This window comes from Suncus etruscus, chromosome 13 (assembly GCF_024139225.1).
Source record: "Suncus etruscus isolate mSunEtr1 chromosome 13, mSunEtr1.pri.cur, whole genome shotgun sequence".
Classification (NCBI taxonomy): Eukaryota; Metazoa; Chordata; class Mammalia; order Eulipotyphla; family Soricidae; genus Suncus; species Suncus etruscus.
Window position 1 is genome coordinate 97,227,281 of NC_064860.1, and position 16,024 is coordinate 97,243,304.

Genomic DNA, 16,024 nt, shown 5'->3' on the forward strand with positions numbered 1-16,024 from the left:
AGCAGGCAGTGGGGTTTTGGGGTGGGGTGGAGAGTCCCGAAGGATGAGGCTTTGGGTGGCATCTTCCATGTGTCAGAGTGAGGGTTGGTGTTTCTATCTTCACTGCACGTTGCTTCGCATCAATCTCTTCTCAGTTCATACTTGCTCTGGCCTGTCACTGCCTCCACAGGGACTGTCCCCAGCCTCCACGAGGAGGTGGGTCTCCAGGCTTTGGGGCCTGAGTGCCTCATTCTCATGATCCTGAGTCCTGGTATTTTATGTACAGACTCCTCGCTGAAGGGTATTAGGTGATACTTTATTTTACCTAAAAGCGAAGATCATCTCTGGTTCTTTGGTATCTATTTGTTTACAACTTGGTTTCACTCAAAACAAAGATTGTCTTCTATGTCAACCTGGGTGGGACTGGCTCAGGATAGCCTGAGCTATCTGTCCTGACTTTATCCTTACTGCCCCACGCAGGGGTGGTCTCTGGACTCAATAAAAATGGGCAATTCTTGCAGGCAGTGGGCTGGAGATACAGGCAGACGTGTTTCACCTCTGTCTGGTTTGTATTATTTCATGTGTGATCCTGATTCAGACTCCTTCATCTAGGGCTGGAAATACAGCATGTAGGGTGATTTTTACAGAAGGTCCACATGTGTAGACATCCAGTTCTCACGTGTGTTCAGAGACCCTAACAGTGGTCCTCAAACTATGGCCCATGGGCCACATATTGTATTTGTATCTGTTTTGTTTCTTCATTGCAAAATAAGATAGATGCAGTGTGCATAAGAATTCGTTCATGAGTTTTGTTTTCACTAGAGTCAGACCCTCCAACGGTCTGAGGGACAGTGAACTGGCCCCCTGTTGAAAAAGTTTGAGGACCCCTGCCTAGGACATGAGGGAAATAAGGATTCCAGTGCATGTAGGAGTTGGGGACCTGGAATCCAGGGCTAGGGGCTGTGGAATCAGGCCCCCCTCTCTGGCCTCACTTGATGACAAAGTCCATATGCCCTCATCTCACTGTATGCCAGGCCTGGACTTCCTCATCAGCCTGGGAAAAATTTTGCCCATGAAATCTGGTTTCTTTCTGCTAAATTCCTGTGGCCTGGGAGGCCTCAAGAGAAACCATTTTTCTGCTAGGTTTGGTTTTGGTTGCTGTTTCTGTTTGGAAAGACACTTCCAGCAGAATTTACTCTGGGCAGGACTGTGGTGATCCTATGCAGTCTGGGGGATCAAACCCATGTCAGCCATGTGTAAGGCAAGTGCCTCCACTGCCCTTTCTCTGTGATCCATTGTTGTTATTGTTTTTAATTGATTGCTTTATTTAAACATCATGGTTACAGAGTTGTTCAGAATGGTTTTTTTTTTCAACATCACAAAGTTGCTTATGATTTTCATTCATACAATGTCGAACACCCTTCAACAGGATACATTTCCCATTACCAATGTCCTCAGTCCTCAGTTTCCCTCCCACTCTCCTCCTGCCTGCTTCTATGGCAGCTAGCTTTCTTTTTCTCTCTCTTTCTCTCTCTTCTCTCTCTTCTCTCTCTGTCTCTGTCTCTCTCTGCCTCTGTCTCTGTCTCTCTCTGTCTCTCTCTCTCTGTCTCTCTGTCTCTCTGTCTCTGTCTCTCTGTCTCTCTCTGTCTCTGTCTGTCTGTCTGTCTGTTTTTGTTTTTGTTTTTGTTTTTGGGCCACACCCGGTAACGCTCAGGGGTTACTCCTGGCTATGCGCTCAGAAGTTGCTCCTGGCTTGGGGGACCATATGGGACGCCGGGGGATCGAACTGTGGTCCGTCCAAGGCTAGCGCAGGCAAGGCAGGCACCTTACCTCTTGCGCCACCGCCCGGCCCCTGTCTGTCTGTCTGTCTGTCTGTCTGTCTGTCTGTCTGTCTGTCTGTCTCTCTCTCTCTCTCTCTCCTTTAAGGCTCTGGTTTGTAATATAGTTGCTGAAGGGGTATCATGCCTATAGCTTTCCCTCCTTTCCGAATCCAGTTCTTGCACAGAGTGGTCATTTTTTACCATCGTGTCTTAGTATTCCTTATCTGCCCTCATTGCACTCCCTATTCTTTGTTGGCCCATTGTTTTTGTTTGTATTGTTCTGGCTTTGTTTTAGGGTCACACTCAGTGGTATACAGAAGTTACTCCTGGCTTTGTGCCCAGAAATCATTCCTGGAAGGCTCAGAGGACCATATGGGATGACAGAGATCAAACCTGGATTGACTGCATCCAAGGCAAACGTCCTCCTCTCTGTGCTATGGCTCTGGCCCTAGGCTCACTGTTTTTAGTGTAGGATCTCATGCCCTGGTCATATCTACGTTAGAGGAAGACGGTCATGTTCTATTTTTTGCTTCAAGGCAAAGTAAGCTATACTTCACAGAAACTTCAGGAAAATTTGAGGAAACTATTTCTATAAACTCTCCAGCCCCAAGCAAAGGTTCAAAGATGCCAGTCAATTCCTTCCATTCAAGGCATCAATTTTGGGGGGGAGAGGGCACACTCGGTGATGTTCAGGAATTACTCCTGACTCTGAGCTCAGGGTTCATTCCTGGTGGGGCCCAGGGAACCATATGGGATACCAGGAATTGAACCCAGGTCAGCCACATGCAAGGCAAGCACCCTCCCTGCTGAGTTATGGCTCTTGCTCCATCATCTAAGGTGTGTTTTCATCCTGGTCCCCCACATCCAGCCAAGATTCTGTGGGGTCATAGCAGAGTTCTTCAATCAGCTTTTATACATAGTCCAGCATGCATTTCTCTGCACAGAGAGGTCCAGTTTTTCCAGCACTGTCTTTTTAACAAGACAGCTTGCCTCTCTGTACTACATGTCAAGAATCCTTGACGTGTGGCATGAATTTTATTTCCAGCGCAGTGTTCTGATTCATTGCTCTGGACACCTACCTGCCTGGTAGGACATGATGACATAAAATCTGAAAATGTGAGGCCGAAGAGATAGCATGGAGGTAAGGCGTTTGCCTTTCATGCAGGAGGTCATCGGTTCGAATCTCGGCGCCCCATATGGTCCCCCGTGCCTGCCAGGAGCAATTTCTGAGCCTGAAGCCAGGAATAACCCCTGAGCACTGCTGGGTGTGACCCAAAAACCACAAAAAAATAAATAAATATCTGAAAATGTGAACTGGAGTGAGAGCCCAGCAGTAGGGTGTTTGCCTTGTACATTGCTGATCTGAGACAAACCTGGGTTTGATCCCTGACATCCCCTATGGTTTCTCAAGCCTGCCAGGAACATTTGAGTGCAGAATCAGGAGTAACCCCTGAGTGCCACTAGTTGTGGCCAAAAATAAAAATCTGAAAGTGTGAGTCCTCTGGCCTTCTTGTTTCCATTCCTTTTTACAAAGAAGATATGTTTTTAGAGGGCGCTCTCTGAGCCCCTTGAGGTTGCCATGAGAATTGTGGGGTGGGTGTTTCTATCTCTGCCAAACCTCCCTTATTGGCAATAAGAATTGCCTCATGCTGAGGATGGTGTGGGGGAGAGGCTGTATCTGGGAATGTGGAATGCCTTTCCACTTAGTCATGTTATTGTTTTTATATCCTGAAGCCATATTTTATCATCTTCAAGGGACAAGTTTTTCAATTCCCCAGTTTATTGCAGTTTCACCCCCCTCAGTCTGTGCCTTGTTACTCCTTGGTTGGAAACATCTTTGAATATAGCACCTTGGAGTGGTGTTTAGTCCATTTGTCCTCTACCCAAGGGTGTAGTCTGGTTCTTTCTAATAAAAATCCCAGGTGTCAAAAAAAAAAAAAACCTCAAAACACTCTCTCTTGTATTTCCAGCTTTCCTCCACTGAGCTATCTGCTTCTTAGGAGCAGAAGGCTTATATGTTGAAATTCCTGAACCATTTCACCTCTTTTCAGTGTGTGTGGGTTATTTCCTGGGTTGGGCATTTGATTCCAGACCTGTGTCTCTCCAATGTCCTAGTTTTGCCTCAGCCTGGTTTGAAGTATTACATGAGTGACCCTACTTCCAACCTGTTCACTCAGAGGTGGAAATAAGAAGGTGCGTAGGGTGATTTTACAGTTGCTGAGTTTATCTTTTTTAATGCTATTATCAAAGAAAATATTTTTATAATTTCTCCTTTAGACTTTTTTCTTTTACAGAAATTTAAGTGACTTTTAGGGATGGATTTTTGTATCTTATAACTCACTTGCAATAGTTTTCTGATGTGATTGTTAGAAACTAGGAGAGAATGTTAAAATCTAAGTTCAGAACCAAGTTTGATTTAAAATTAACTACTAATTAATTGCTAGTTCTGCTTCTGTAACTTAGCTTTGCTTAACCTAAGTGCAGCCATATTACAAGACCAACTTAGAGTGTATGAAGTGGAACAAGGCCTAAAATGACAAATGACAATCTCTGGAACCTGAACCTGCGAGCGCATACCAAGTCCTGATGGCCGACCACAAAGTTCAGAATGGCCTCAAATAGATAGCAGAAAACACACAAACTGAAAATTGTGCCTGTAAAGATCTAAATTTACAGATTTTAAAATCTATAAAGATAAGATTTTCTTTTTACTAAATGTACAGTTTAACCTATGCATTTGTTTGATGCATTACTTAGAACCAATAGTTTTACAGGTCTACTGTGATGATTTGAAACCTCTATAATCCTATAAAAGATGTTTGGGAAATTTTCCTGGTGGTCGTTGCCTACAAGGGGTGACCCAACATATGGGTAATAAATTCCCTTGCATTTTGCAGCACTGATCATCTCCTTGGTAGTCTCTGTGAAATGGAGTTCAAATTCGGAGCTCACACAATCTTTGCATTGTTCTCTGCATGAAATCCTAGCAGCTCCAAAGACTGGTCATTGTACTGCTTCTTTCTCCTTTCTTGCCCATTGTTGTGTATGTAAATCCCATTTTATGGGATTATTATGTTACTGACCTACCCTGATTGGTGATTGTGCCCTACCCTAGGGTGTGACCTGGCATTCTGCCCCACCCTAGGGTGGTAACTGATTCTGCTTCCACCATTGGGTGGCATCTGCTCCCACCATGGGGTGGTACCTGATTCTGGGGGATAAAAACAAGGGTCTGTGGAAGGCGGGGGGCTTTTGGCTGGAACTGATGCTGAGGCTATGGGCTTCAGTCTTGTCCTCCGAATAAAGCTGAATTTTCACAAGCCTGACTGTCTGCTAGCCTTTTACCCGCCGCTTCACCTTTGGACCACCAGCTGAACAGGTTGGCAAATGCGTGCTCCGAGCTGGAGGGGAAAGACCTCATCCTCCATGCTTCCATCAGTCAACCCCATCAAGGGCTGACTTGCAACAGCCCATGTGCTCAGACTAGCTCTTTTTGTATTTATGCTGAGAAGCAGCAAAACTTGGAACCCTTATCTGACATTACCTGTGACTTGTTTTCTCTGGAAATAAAACAATAGTTGCCCTGATCTTTGAGGGTCCTTGTGACACAAAAGCTAAAGATGATAAAGTGGAAATTGTAAAACTTAGCATTTGGTTTTTATTTCAGCACCATTCAGACTTTTTGCTTCCCTCATTACAACAATGGGATTGCAGGTACAAATAATAATAGAGCCAAAAAGAGGCCACATGCATGCTGCCCTCCCGCATTCTACCTATTCTATCAAGTGGGAGAAAAAAGTGGGAGCTGATCTTTGACTTTCATTCCATAACCTTTCTACTCAAAGCTCATTCAATCAATTTCTTCTTGGTTATCCCTCAAACTCCACACATATGAATACCATCATGCATCAGAGTGTCTCTCGATGCACCTCGGCATTGAGCCCAGGAACAAGTGTGTGTGGCTGTAGGAGGCAGGGCCAGGGGGATGCATGGTGCCAGGGTCAGCATCTGCCAGCTGGAAGAAATCAAAGGACTTTCAACAGAACTCTGCTCTCCTTTGATTGTGGTTTTGGTTTTTAGTTGGGTTGTACTTTCTGGTTTGGTGTTGGTGGTGGTTTTTTTCTTTCTTTGTTTTGGGCTTTGATTTTGGTTTCTGAGTCACAGCTGATGGTTCTCAGGGCTTACTCCTGGCTCTACATTTATGCACTGGTGGGCTCAGGAGAAAACATATAGGATGCTGGACCCGGAGAGATAGCACAGCGGCGTTTGCCTTGCAAGCAGCCAAACCAGGACCAAAGGTGGTTGGTTCGAATTCCGGTGTCCCATATGGTCCCCCATGCCTGCCAGGAGCTATTTCTGAGCTGACAGCCAGGAGTAACCCCTGAGCACTGCTGAGTGTGGACCAAAAACCAAAAAAAAAAAAAAAACATATAGGATGCTGAGAATCAAGCTGTTAAGTCCAGGAGAATGATGCGCCGTTCAAAGACACAAAGACCACAGTCTCACGCAAAAGCAGGGGGTTTCTTTTCTTACAAGCATATGCAGGGGCTGTGCTAGAGTCCAGCATAAGCCAGAAACTGCCAGCTCCAAGCCATGAGCTTACAAGCTGTATATAGCATTTCAAATAATAGAAAGTTACAGTAGATTGATTTGCTTTAGGAAGTATCTGGCATTTGCTCAATCACATTTTTGCAAGGTTCAGGTGCAAGCTTACAGGGTTAACATGACCAGGTTGGGACCATGTCAGAACAAAAAGGAAGCTAAACTGTAACTGGGTCTACAAGTTCCCACAATTGTGAAGGGGGGTAGGTGATCAGGGCAGTCAGGGAACTCAGGGGAAATTTTTCCTTTACAAAGCCACTTGGAAACCATTGTATATCTATCTTTCTGGCCCTTGCTCTTACTCTTTGAAGATCCAGTCATGTGAAACCAGCTGTGGGCAAGACTTTTTTTTTTTCCTAGAGCCCTGGGCAAGAATAAAGGCAAGGAACTGATCCAGCTGGTCTTGGGATTCTTGGGGATGTCTTTGCTCCTAAAATCAGTGGCATCTTCTGTATACAGTGTCCTTCTCTGTCCCCTCTACTCCCTCTTCCTCTTTTCTCTCTATTAAAAACCCCATCTGGGTCCATCTCCTAAATCCATACTTATCTCAAGGTCTCTTATAGTTCCTGCAAAGTCCCTGTTCCCAAGAGTGGCTTTCACAGGATCTGGGCAGGAAGCATTGGGCACATCTTTTGGAAAGACTCAGTCCAGGACTGATCTCACTTCCTGTTCAAATTTTCAATCTTCCAGCCACATTTTCTTTCCTGAGAATAAAATCTGCTGAAAAGGAAAAGAAAAACAAAACCTACCTTTAGTCAGGCCAGGGAACTAGCCACATTCTCACCCTCATCTGCAATCTGTCTAGTTGGAGATTCATTTTTTTTTCTTTTTTATATGGGGGTAGTTTTTGAACCACACCCAGTGGCATTCAGAGGTTAGTCATTGTTCTGCACTCAAAAATCACCCCTGGCAGGCTCGGAGAACCATGTGCAATGCCAGAATCAAGCCTAGTCAATCCAGGTCAACATGTGCAAGGCAAACACGCTACCACTGTGCTACCACTCAGGCCCTTAAGAGTTAGAGGTTCCTCTGTGAGAGCTCCAGCTCTGGCCATGTGTTCCGACTCCATGTACAGCAGAAACTCTGGCACAGACTGAACCAGAGGATCCAGAGAGACCCAGACAAAGTCTGGGGGATGCCCCCACTCGTGCATATGAATAAATGAGCCCTACACTGCAGTGAGGGGTGCTCCTTCCAGCATCAAGGCCCAGTACAGGCAGTCCCTGCATCATGCTGAGCATTTGAGAAGGGCCTCATCTATGGAGAGGGCATGCACCCTGCCAGCTGGCCCCAGGGCTCAAGTAAATGCACCTTGTAGGCAGCAGGACCAAGGACGACCCTGTCCACCTGCTTCCAGTGACTGCTGATTTCTGATGGAGAAGGCTGAGCCACGCTGGTGCTCCTGAGTCCCCAGACTGGCTCCTGCTCCCTGGTCAACTCAGCCCAGTGGACAGAGCTCTATGAAGTGACAGCCTGGAAGGATGCAAGTGGTTTGGTAAACTCACACGGAAGCAAACAGGCCAAAGAAAAAGTACAGGTAATTGCCTGAGTCTGATCCCCAGCACCACATGGGTTCCCTGAGCACCACCAAGAGTGACCCCTGAGTGCAGAACCATGAATGAACCTTGAACACTGCTGGCTGCGACCCAAATATACAAAGGTAAACAAACAACAGTATGGAGTGGGTGATAGCACGCAGTGGATAGGACATTTGCCTCGCCTTGTACCTTCAGGATAGAGGCAACGTCCTTCCATCTTTTCGAATCAGCTGCGTGCAAGACAAATGCCCTACCGCTGCACTATCTCTCCAGCCCCTGACATACCATCTTTCCACCAGTCATCAAACCCTCGCCTCATTGAGTCTGGTTTCTTCCAGCCATTTTCTGACCCAGGACTGGGGGCTGGGGCAAGTTCTGGCTCTTTGAGGTAGGGGTTGCAAGCAAAGAGGAGTTTCGGGGTGCTGTTGGGGATTCTAAGAGAACAATGGAGAATAGAGAGGTGGGGTACCAGGCTCCTCCAGATGAAAACATTCTATCCACAATGCTCCCTGCTTACTGCAACCCAGCACACCAACTTTTGTTTGTTTATTTTGGGGCCACACCCAGTGGGGCTCCAACTTACTCCAGGCTCTGCACTCAGAACTTACTCCTGGGACTTACTCAGGGGACCATATATGTGCCGGGAATCACATGCAAGGCAAATGCCCTTCTGCTGCGCTATTGCTCCAACTTTTTTTAAAATCATAAACCTATATTTTTAAATTAATTTATATAAACACCATGGCTATAAGATTGTTCATAATACAGCTTCTTTTTGCCACAGCATCCAAATTTTTGATGATTTTCAGTTATAAAATGTCCAATACCCTTTACCAGGGCACATTTCCTGCCACCAGTTACCCTACCACTCTCCTTCCTGCCAGCTTCCCCTGCTTGCTCTGGGGCAGACATTTTTCTTCTCACTCCTCCCTCTCTTTCTCTTCCTCTCTCTCCCTCTCTTTTTCCTTCTTCCTCTCTCTCTCTCTCTCCCTCTCTTTCTCCCTCTTCCTCTCTTTTCCCCCCTATTCTCTCCCTCTCCCTCCCTCCTTCTTTCTCTCTGTCTTTCTCTCTCTCTCTCCCCCTCTGTCTCTCTTCTTTTTTGATACTTGGTTTGCACTATTGTTCCTGAACTGAGGGGTACCATGACTATCATTTTCCCTCCTTCCAGCACCCAGTTTTTATCTAGAGTGCCCACTCCCAACTCTCATTGTCACAGTGCTCCCTGCTCTGCCCCCACAGAATTCCCAGATCTTTGTGACAAGCTTCCTCCCATGGATATGATGACCTATTACTATAAGGATTTACTATTACTGATTATTTAAGGATCCTTATGAGGGAGTGGGTGCCCTGCTGGGATGAATCCCAAAAGCCTCTAGTCAGAACTGAATACCTCATTTGCAGGGGGCCTGCTCAGAGCACCAGGCAGTCAGAGAGTTCCATGTTCCAGCCTAGGGCAGCCAGCAGGCCCAGTGGAGCCCAGACCAGAAACTCTGGCCTGACGCCCCGCCCCAGCCCCCCCTTCCTGGATTTTATTTCCTGAGCTCAGTTTCCTTTCTCAGGATACTGGGGTGGCTGGGACCGCTGTTTTATAAACTGTGCCAAGCTGGAAGGCCCTCAGTGGTCAGCGCTGGACCCTGAGAGAGGTAAACAGCTCACAGATAATCAGGCTTGTGAAAATATTAACTTCATTCAGAGGACAAGACTGAAGCCCAAAGTCTCAGCATCAGTTCCAGCCAAAAGCCCCTTGCCTTCCACAGAACTTTGTTTTTATCTCCCAGAATCAGGTACCACACAATGGTGGAAGCAGAATCAGGTACCACCCTAGGGTGGGAGCAGAATGCCAGGTCAAACCCTAGGGTAGGGCACAATCACCAATCAGGGTAGGGTCAGTAACATAATAATCCCATAAAGTGTTTACATACACAACACTAGAAAGCAAGTGGGGGCCTGGCATACAAGAGTTGCTTGACTCTGAGCAAAATTTTCTTGCCAGTAATTAGAGCAAGAGTACAGAGGAGAGGGCCGTTTGCCCTCTCCTGACCCAGGCTCATCTCCAGCATCCCATATGTTCCCACAAGTCTGTCGAGAGTAATTTCAGAATGCAGAGCCTGAGCACTGCCAGGTTTCTACCCCCACAAAAAAAGCTTATTAGTAGCTTTTAGCAAACCCCAGAGAGGGCTCAGGAGGATGGTCCCTAGAAGTCCACCATGTCCTTCCCACCTGTGTTTCTTTGTACCTTCAAGAGAGAGGTAATGTCTTTCCAACAGTCATGAAGGACCCCCCCCCCCCAATTGAGTCTGGTTCCTTCCAGCTGACCCAGGATTGGAAGCTAGGGCAAGTTCTGGCTCTTTGGGGTGGGGTGGCAAGCAAAGGGAAGTTTGGGGGGGGTGCTGTTGGGGATTCTAAGGGAACAATAGAGAATAGAGGTGGGGTACCAGGCTCCTCCAGGTGGAAACATTCTCCTATCCATAAAGCTCCCTGCTTACTGCAACCCAGCACACCAATTTTTGTTTGCTTGTTTTGGGGCCACACCCGATGGGGCTCCGACTTACTCCTGGCTCTGCACTCAGAACTTATTTCTGGGAGGCTCAGGGGATCACATATGTGCCGGGAATCACATGCAAGGCCAATGCCCTTCTGCTGTGCTATCGCTCCAACTTCTTTTTTAAATCATAAGCATGCATTTTTAATCAATTTATGAAAACATCGTGGTTATAAGATGGTTCATACTACATTTTCTTTTTCCCACAGCATCCGAATTGTTCATGATTGAGTTTCATTTATACAATGCACAACACCCTTCACCAGGGCGAATTTCCTGCTACTAGTTTCTCTACAGCCCTCCTTCCTACCAGCTTCCCCTGCCCCCCCCACCCCCCCACTCCCCCACCCCACCCCACCCCCACCCCCCACCCCCCCCCCCGTCTGTCTGCTTTGTAGGAACTGTGGTTTGCACTATTGTTTGTGAACTGAAGGGGTACCGTGCCTATCACTTTCCCTCCTTCTTGCACCCAGTTCTGGTCCAGAGTGCTCATTCCCACCTCTCATTGTCACAGTGCTCCCTGCTCTGTACTCACTAAATTGCCAGCTCTTTGTGACAAGCTTCCTACCTCGGACAGGCCCTCCAGGATAAGATTACCTTACTATAAGGATCCTTATGGGGGAGTGAGTGAGTGTGCCTGCTGGGATGAATCTCAGAACTGAGCACCCCGTTAGCAGGGGGCCTGCTCAGAGCACCAGGCAGTGAGAGAGTGCCCGGTCCCAGCCTAGGGCAGCCAGCAGTTCCTAGAGAAGCCCAGGCTCCAGGCTCTGGCCTCACTCCCCTCTCTTCCAGGTTTCGATTTCCTGCGCCAGAAGGCTCGCTTTCATTTCTCAGAAGTCTGTGGGGGGCGGACCTCAGCTTTATAAAAGGCCCAGCCTTGAGAGCCAGCCTGCGGTGGCCTGAGCTGCAGCCAGAGTGTGGTGAGTACAGCTGGGGGGGGGGGGGGGGGCTGAGCTGGGAGCTCCGGATGGATGTCTGAGAGATGTGCATGCCTAACTGGCCCCTGCAGCCTGCCTGGTTGTTTTTGGGGTGATCCCTCCCCTTCCCAACCTTTTCCTTTTCTCTGGGAAGGGATGGATGATTGAAGATGAGTAGGGATGGATGGATTCAAAGAAGGAGCACGGCCCTAAACCCCTATTTACCCTGGCTGGGTCTGGTTCTTGTAAACAAGAGTAAACCTTGAGTGGGGGAAGGAGAATACTTTTAAAGTGATAGATCCAAAAAGAAAAAAACAAAAACAAAAACAAAAACCTGCTGCTGCTCCAGTCATTTGGCTGTGACACTCTCCCTCCTCCTCCATCTCTCCCTCTCTCCCTCCCTTCTTTCCATCTTCCTTCTCCCTCTCTCCTCTCTCTTTTCTCTCTTCCCCCTTCCCTCCTCTCTCTGTCCCTCTTTCTCTTTCTCTCCCCTCCTCTCTCTCTCCCTCCCTCCCTCTCTCTTTCTCTCTCCCCCCCCCCTCTTTCTGCAGTATCTCAATATTTGGGGTCATTTTCTGCTTTGCCTGATTTCAGGGAGTGTTCAGACAGCACAAATGCTTTTCCATCAAAACTTCCATATTCCTGGGCCCGGAGAGATAGCACAGCGGCGTTTGCCTTGCAAGCAGCCTATGCAGGACCAAAGGTGGTTGGTTCGAATCCCGGTGTCCCATATGGTCCCCCGTGCCTGCCTGCCTGCCAGGAGCTATTTCTGAGGAGACAGCCAGGAATAACCCCTGAGCTACGCCGGGTGTGACCCAAAAACAAAAACAAACAAACAGAAAAAAAAAACACCTTCCATATTCCAGGAAAAGGCAGACAGCTCTGAGGTAAGGAGATGCCTGGTGCATTGATGCCATTAATCTCAAATTTATAGGCAAAAATCATTGTGTTACTTGTATGCTGCATTCTTGGACCTGTAAATTGGGAATGTTTGAAGATTGGAAGCCCCAGAAAATTATTTCATTGAATTTCAAATATAAGCATATGGATTTGGGGGTGAAGGCAAAGATGGTGAAGTGGCCAGTGAGAAGCAGTAAAGGAGGGAGAGCAGAGCAGAGAAAAGGTCCAATGGACAGAGTGCATACTGTGTTTGCAACAAAGCCCAGTTTAATCCTCAGCACTCCAGAGTCCTTCCAACACCACTGAGAGTGATGCCCCAGCATAAGTGGGAAGTTGCTCCCAAGAACTGCCAGGTGTGACCCCCAAACCTTCTCCTAAATAAGTTAAAATGCTTTAGAAAGAAAGTGATTGATGTCACAGCCATAGCACATTGAGGAGGGTGTTTGCCTTGTCCACAGCCAAAGTGGATTTGATCCCCGGCATCCCGTAGGGTCCCTTCAGTAATGCCAGGAATAATTCCTGAGTACAGAGCTCTGAATAATTCCAGGTTGATCCCAATCTAACATATATATCTTATACATATAATAAATAAAAGTAAATGTACAGTGAAAACATTTTAGTGGGTTCAGCCTGCAATGATAACAAGGTAATTTATAAAACCCCAAGGGGCATGGAGGACCTTGAATTGCAGGCATTATTTCTCCTCAGCTAGTGTGTATGGGTCTTTAGGGGTTCCCTGTCATTCATTTTCCAGCCACAGAACCCCCGGTGTGACTCTGTGTGTCCAGAGATGGGTCAGTTTCCAGGAGAGACAGTATCAGCTGCTGATTGGTGTCTTGCTCCATTTTCAGCAGAGCCCAGCAGGGTGAACCACAGACTGGAAAAGAAGCTCAGCATTCTGTGAAAGGCAGTGAGCTGATACTGCAAACCAAAACTTTAATAAGAGAAAAGGAAAAGGAAGAAAGAAAAAGATCTATATGCCTCAGGTTGACCTATCAGGTTGACCAGATAATCACAAATCCCCAGAAGTATAACGGGCCCAGACTTTTGGGAAGTGACCACGAGAAAGAACCAGCAATGGAAAGTGATTACGAGCCAGAGCCAGCAGAAGTGGAACTGGAAGAAGAAGAGGAACTGGACCCCAAAGTGGTAAGTGGAGAATATGCCCTGGATGGGAGCTCCATTCTGTCTCTCTACATGAGGTTTCCTGTCCCTGAACATTAGCTCCATCAGTTCTCCTAGATGCAAACTCCCTACAGGCTCTGGATATCCACAGATCTCATAAGAAAATGGCCCCTTGGGGCAGGTGTTGTAACAGAAGAAACCAGTGGGGGCTCTAAGTAGAGTTTGAATTAACAGGAATAACTGCTTTCCTTACCATTTTGGAAGGTGTCCCAAAATCTATTTCTCATTCTCAATTAGTTTGATTTCCTCTTTTCTTTCTGATATTGCAATACACTGATCTTTACCCAGTAGGGTCCCTTGTACTCAAGAAGCCCTAGCTGGTGAGTATCCATGGTTTTAATCTGCAGTGTAATGTTTATCTCATGGGTCAATATTGGCACAGTGTCCACCAAAGTCCTGTGTTTGCTCCCTCACCATATGACTGTACCCGTGTATTCATTTTTGTGTGCCCCTTCCCCTGAATGTATATGTGACTGTAATGTATCTTCGCTGTTAACTTTGCTGGGCATTTGTGAATCCAAGAACAGTCCCCAGAATGAGAAATTACTTCCCATCCCCTTGTCCCCTTTCGGGGGAAAACCTTGGTACTATTTATCCGCAGCAAATAATAATCCACACAGACAAGAAGGATAGGGTGTAAAAGATCGGGCAAGGAGAGCCAGAGAATCCTCCTGCAGCCAGCAGCTTTCAACGAAGGACCCCTCTCCCTTGTCCCTCAAGCTATTTATTGCCAACTCCACAGCGCCCCACCTGGAAGGGCTAGGTGGGGCAATAGTCACAGAACAATCCTAAGGAAACACTTTTATATACAACAATTCCAAGAATCATCTTATGGAAACTTTTTCACATACTACATGTGACCAGATATGGAACCTAGGGCATCGTACAGGCAGAGCTAGCATTCAGAATGTGTTCCTGTTTTATATAAAATGACTGTGTGTATTTGGCTCTATTGATATTTCTGTTATCAACTTTTGTGAGTAGATGATAGAAAGAAATGCAAAAATAGGCTGAACAATAGTATCATGAGGAGGGTGTTTGCCTTGTATATGTGAGGGTTAGTTTTGGGTTTTTTGTTTGTTTGGGGGCCACATTCAGCAGTGCTCAGTGGTTACTTTTGACTCTATGCTCAGTAATCACTATTGTAGGCTCAGGGATGAGATGCCGAGCATCAAACCCATGTTCATTGGCTGACAAGGCAAATGCCCTACCACTGTGCTATCATTCTGGCCGCAATATAATGTGGTTTTTAGCCCCATGGGTCTGCCAGTAGCGATCTTTGAGAATCAGGAATAAACCCTTCTAGGAAGGAAGGAAGGAAGGAAGGAAGGAAGGAAGGAAGGAAGGAAGGAAGGAAGGAAGGAAGGAAGGAAGGAAGGAAGGAAAGAGGGAGGAAGGGAGGGAAGGAGGAAGGGTAGAAAAAAGGGAGCAAGGGATGGAGGAAGGAAGGAGGGAAGGAAGGAAGGAAGGAAGGAAGGAAGGAAGGAAGGAAGGAAGGAAGGAAGGAAAGAAGGACGGAGGGAGGGAGGGAGTGAAAGAGAAAAGAAGGAAGAGAAGGAGGAAGGGAGGGATGAGGAAAAGGAGGAAGGGAAGGAGGGAAGAAAAAAGGGAGCAAGGGATGGAGAAAGGAAGGAAGGAAGGAAGGAAGGAAGGAAGGAAGGAAGGAAGGAAGGAAGGAAGGAAAAAAGGAGGAGGGAGGGATGAAGGGGGAAAGAGGAAAAGGGAAGGGGGGAGGGAGGGATAAGGAGTAAGGGAGGGGAAGGGAGGGGAAGAGAGGGAAGGGGAGGGAGTAAGGACCATTTGGTTCACCAAGCTAGGAGTGATTTAGAAGTGCAGAGCCAGGAGTAACCTCTGAGCATCACTGGGTGTGGCCCAAAAACCAAAAACCAAACAAACAAAAAAAATAGCTGTCTCCTGAAACTTCAATTGACTGCCTGTGGATCATTTCTCTGCCATTACCCTACAACCTTCAGACCTGCCAGCAAAGGGTTAAGAAGCCAGGCCAAGCTGAGAAAGGCCTCACCCTCCATCATAGACCTATACATTTTTTATTTAATCAACATTCATTCATATCACTATCAAGTGCAACATTAGACAATATTTTATTTCTCATAGAAACCTTTAGATATTTGGATTGATAATTTTTATGACATTTGGGAAGTTTTGCTTTGTTTATATATAAACATACATCTAAATATTATGTTACATGTATTATATACAAATATTATATAACTTCTGTTTCTTCTGTTGGAGATTTTCTTTGGTCTTTAAACAAATTTTATTATAGGTAGAAAGAAGGAAATAAAAAAGCTTACAGCAGAAATCAATTAAGTGGAAGCCCAAAAAACAATCTGAAAGATCAACAAAAGCAGAAGTTGATTCTTTGAAAAAATAAAAAAGATTGACACACCACTGGCAAAACTCACACAGAAAGGGAGAAAGAAACTTGATAACTGCGGGTGTCCTGTAAGCCCCCCCCCACCCCCACCCCCGCGAAGGGGCCCGGCCAGCGGAGAGTGGACGAAAGGCTCACAAACAACC

The 16,024-nt window shown here is 46.5% G+C and overlaps 1 protein-coding gene across 1 annotated transcript in view; it reads left to right on the forward strand.

Moving 5' to 3' along the window:
- Positions 1-12,256: 12,256 nt before the first annotated feature.
- The window catches only part of MX1 (MX dynamin like GTPase 1), a 32,487-nt gene continuing 28,719 nt past the window's right edge, over positions 12,257-16,024 (forward strand). The window contains exons 1-2 of the mRNA XM_049785425.1: positions 12,257-12,285; positions 13,150-13,432. Coding sequence (XP_049641382.1) covers positions 13,376-13,432 — 57 coding nt within the window. The 5' untranslated portion in view covers positions 12,257-12,285; positions 13,150-13,375. The remainder of the gene's footprint in view (positions 12,286-13,149; positions 13,433-16,024) is intronic.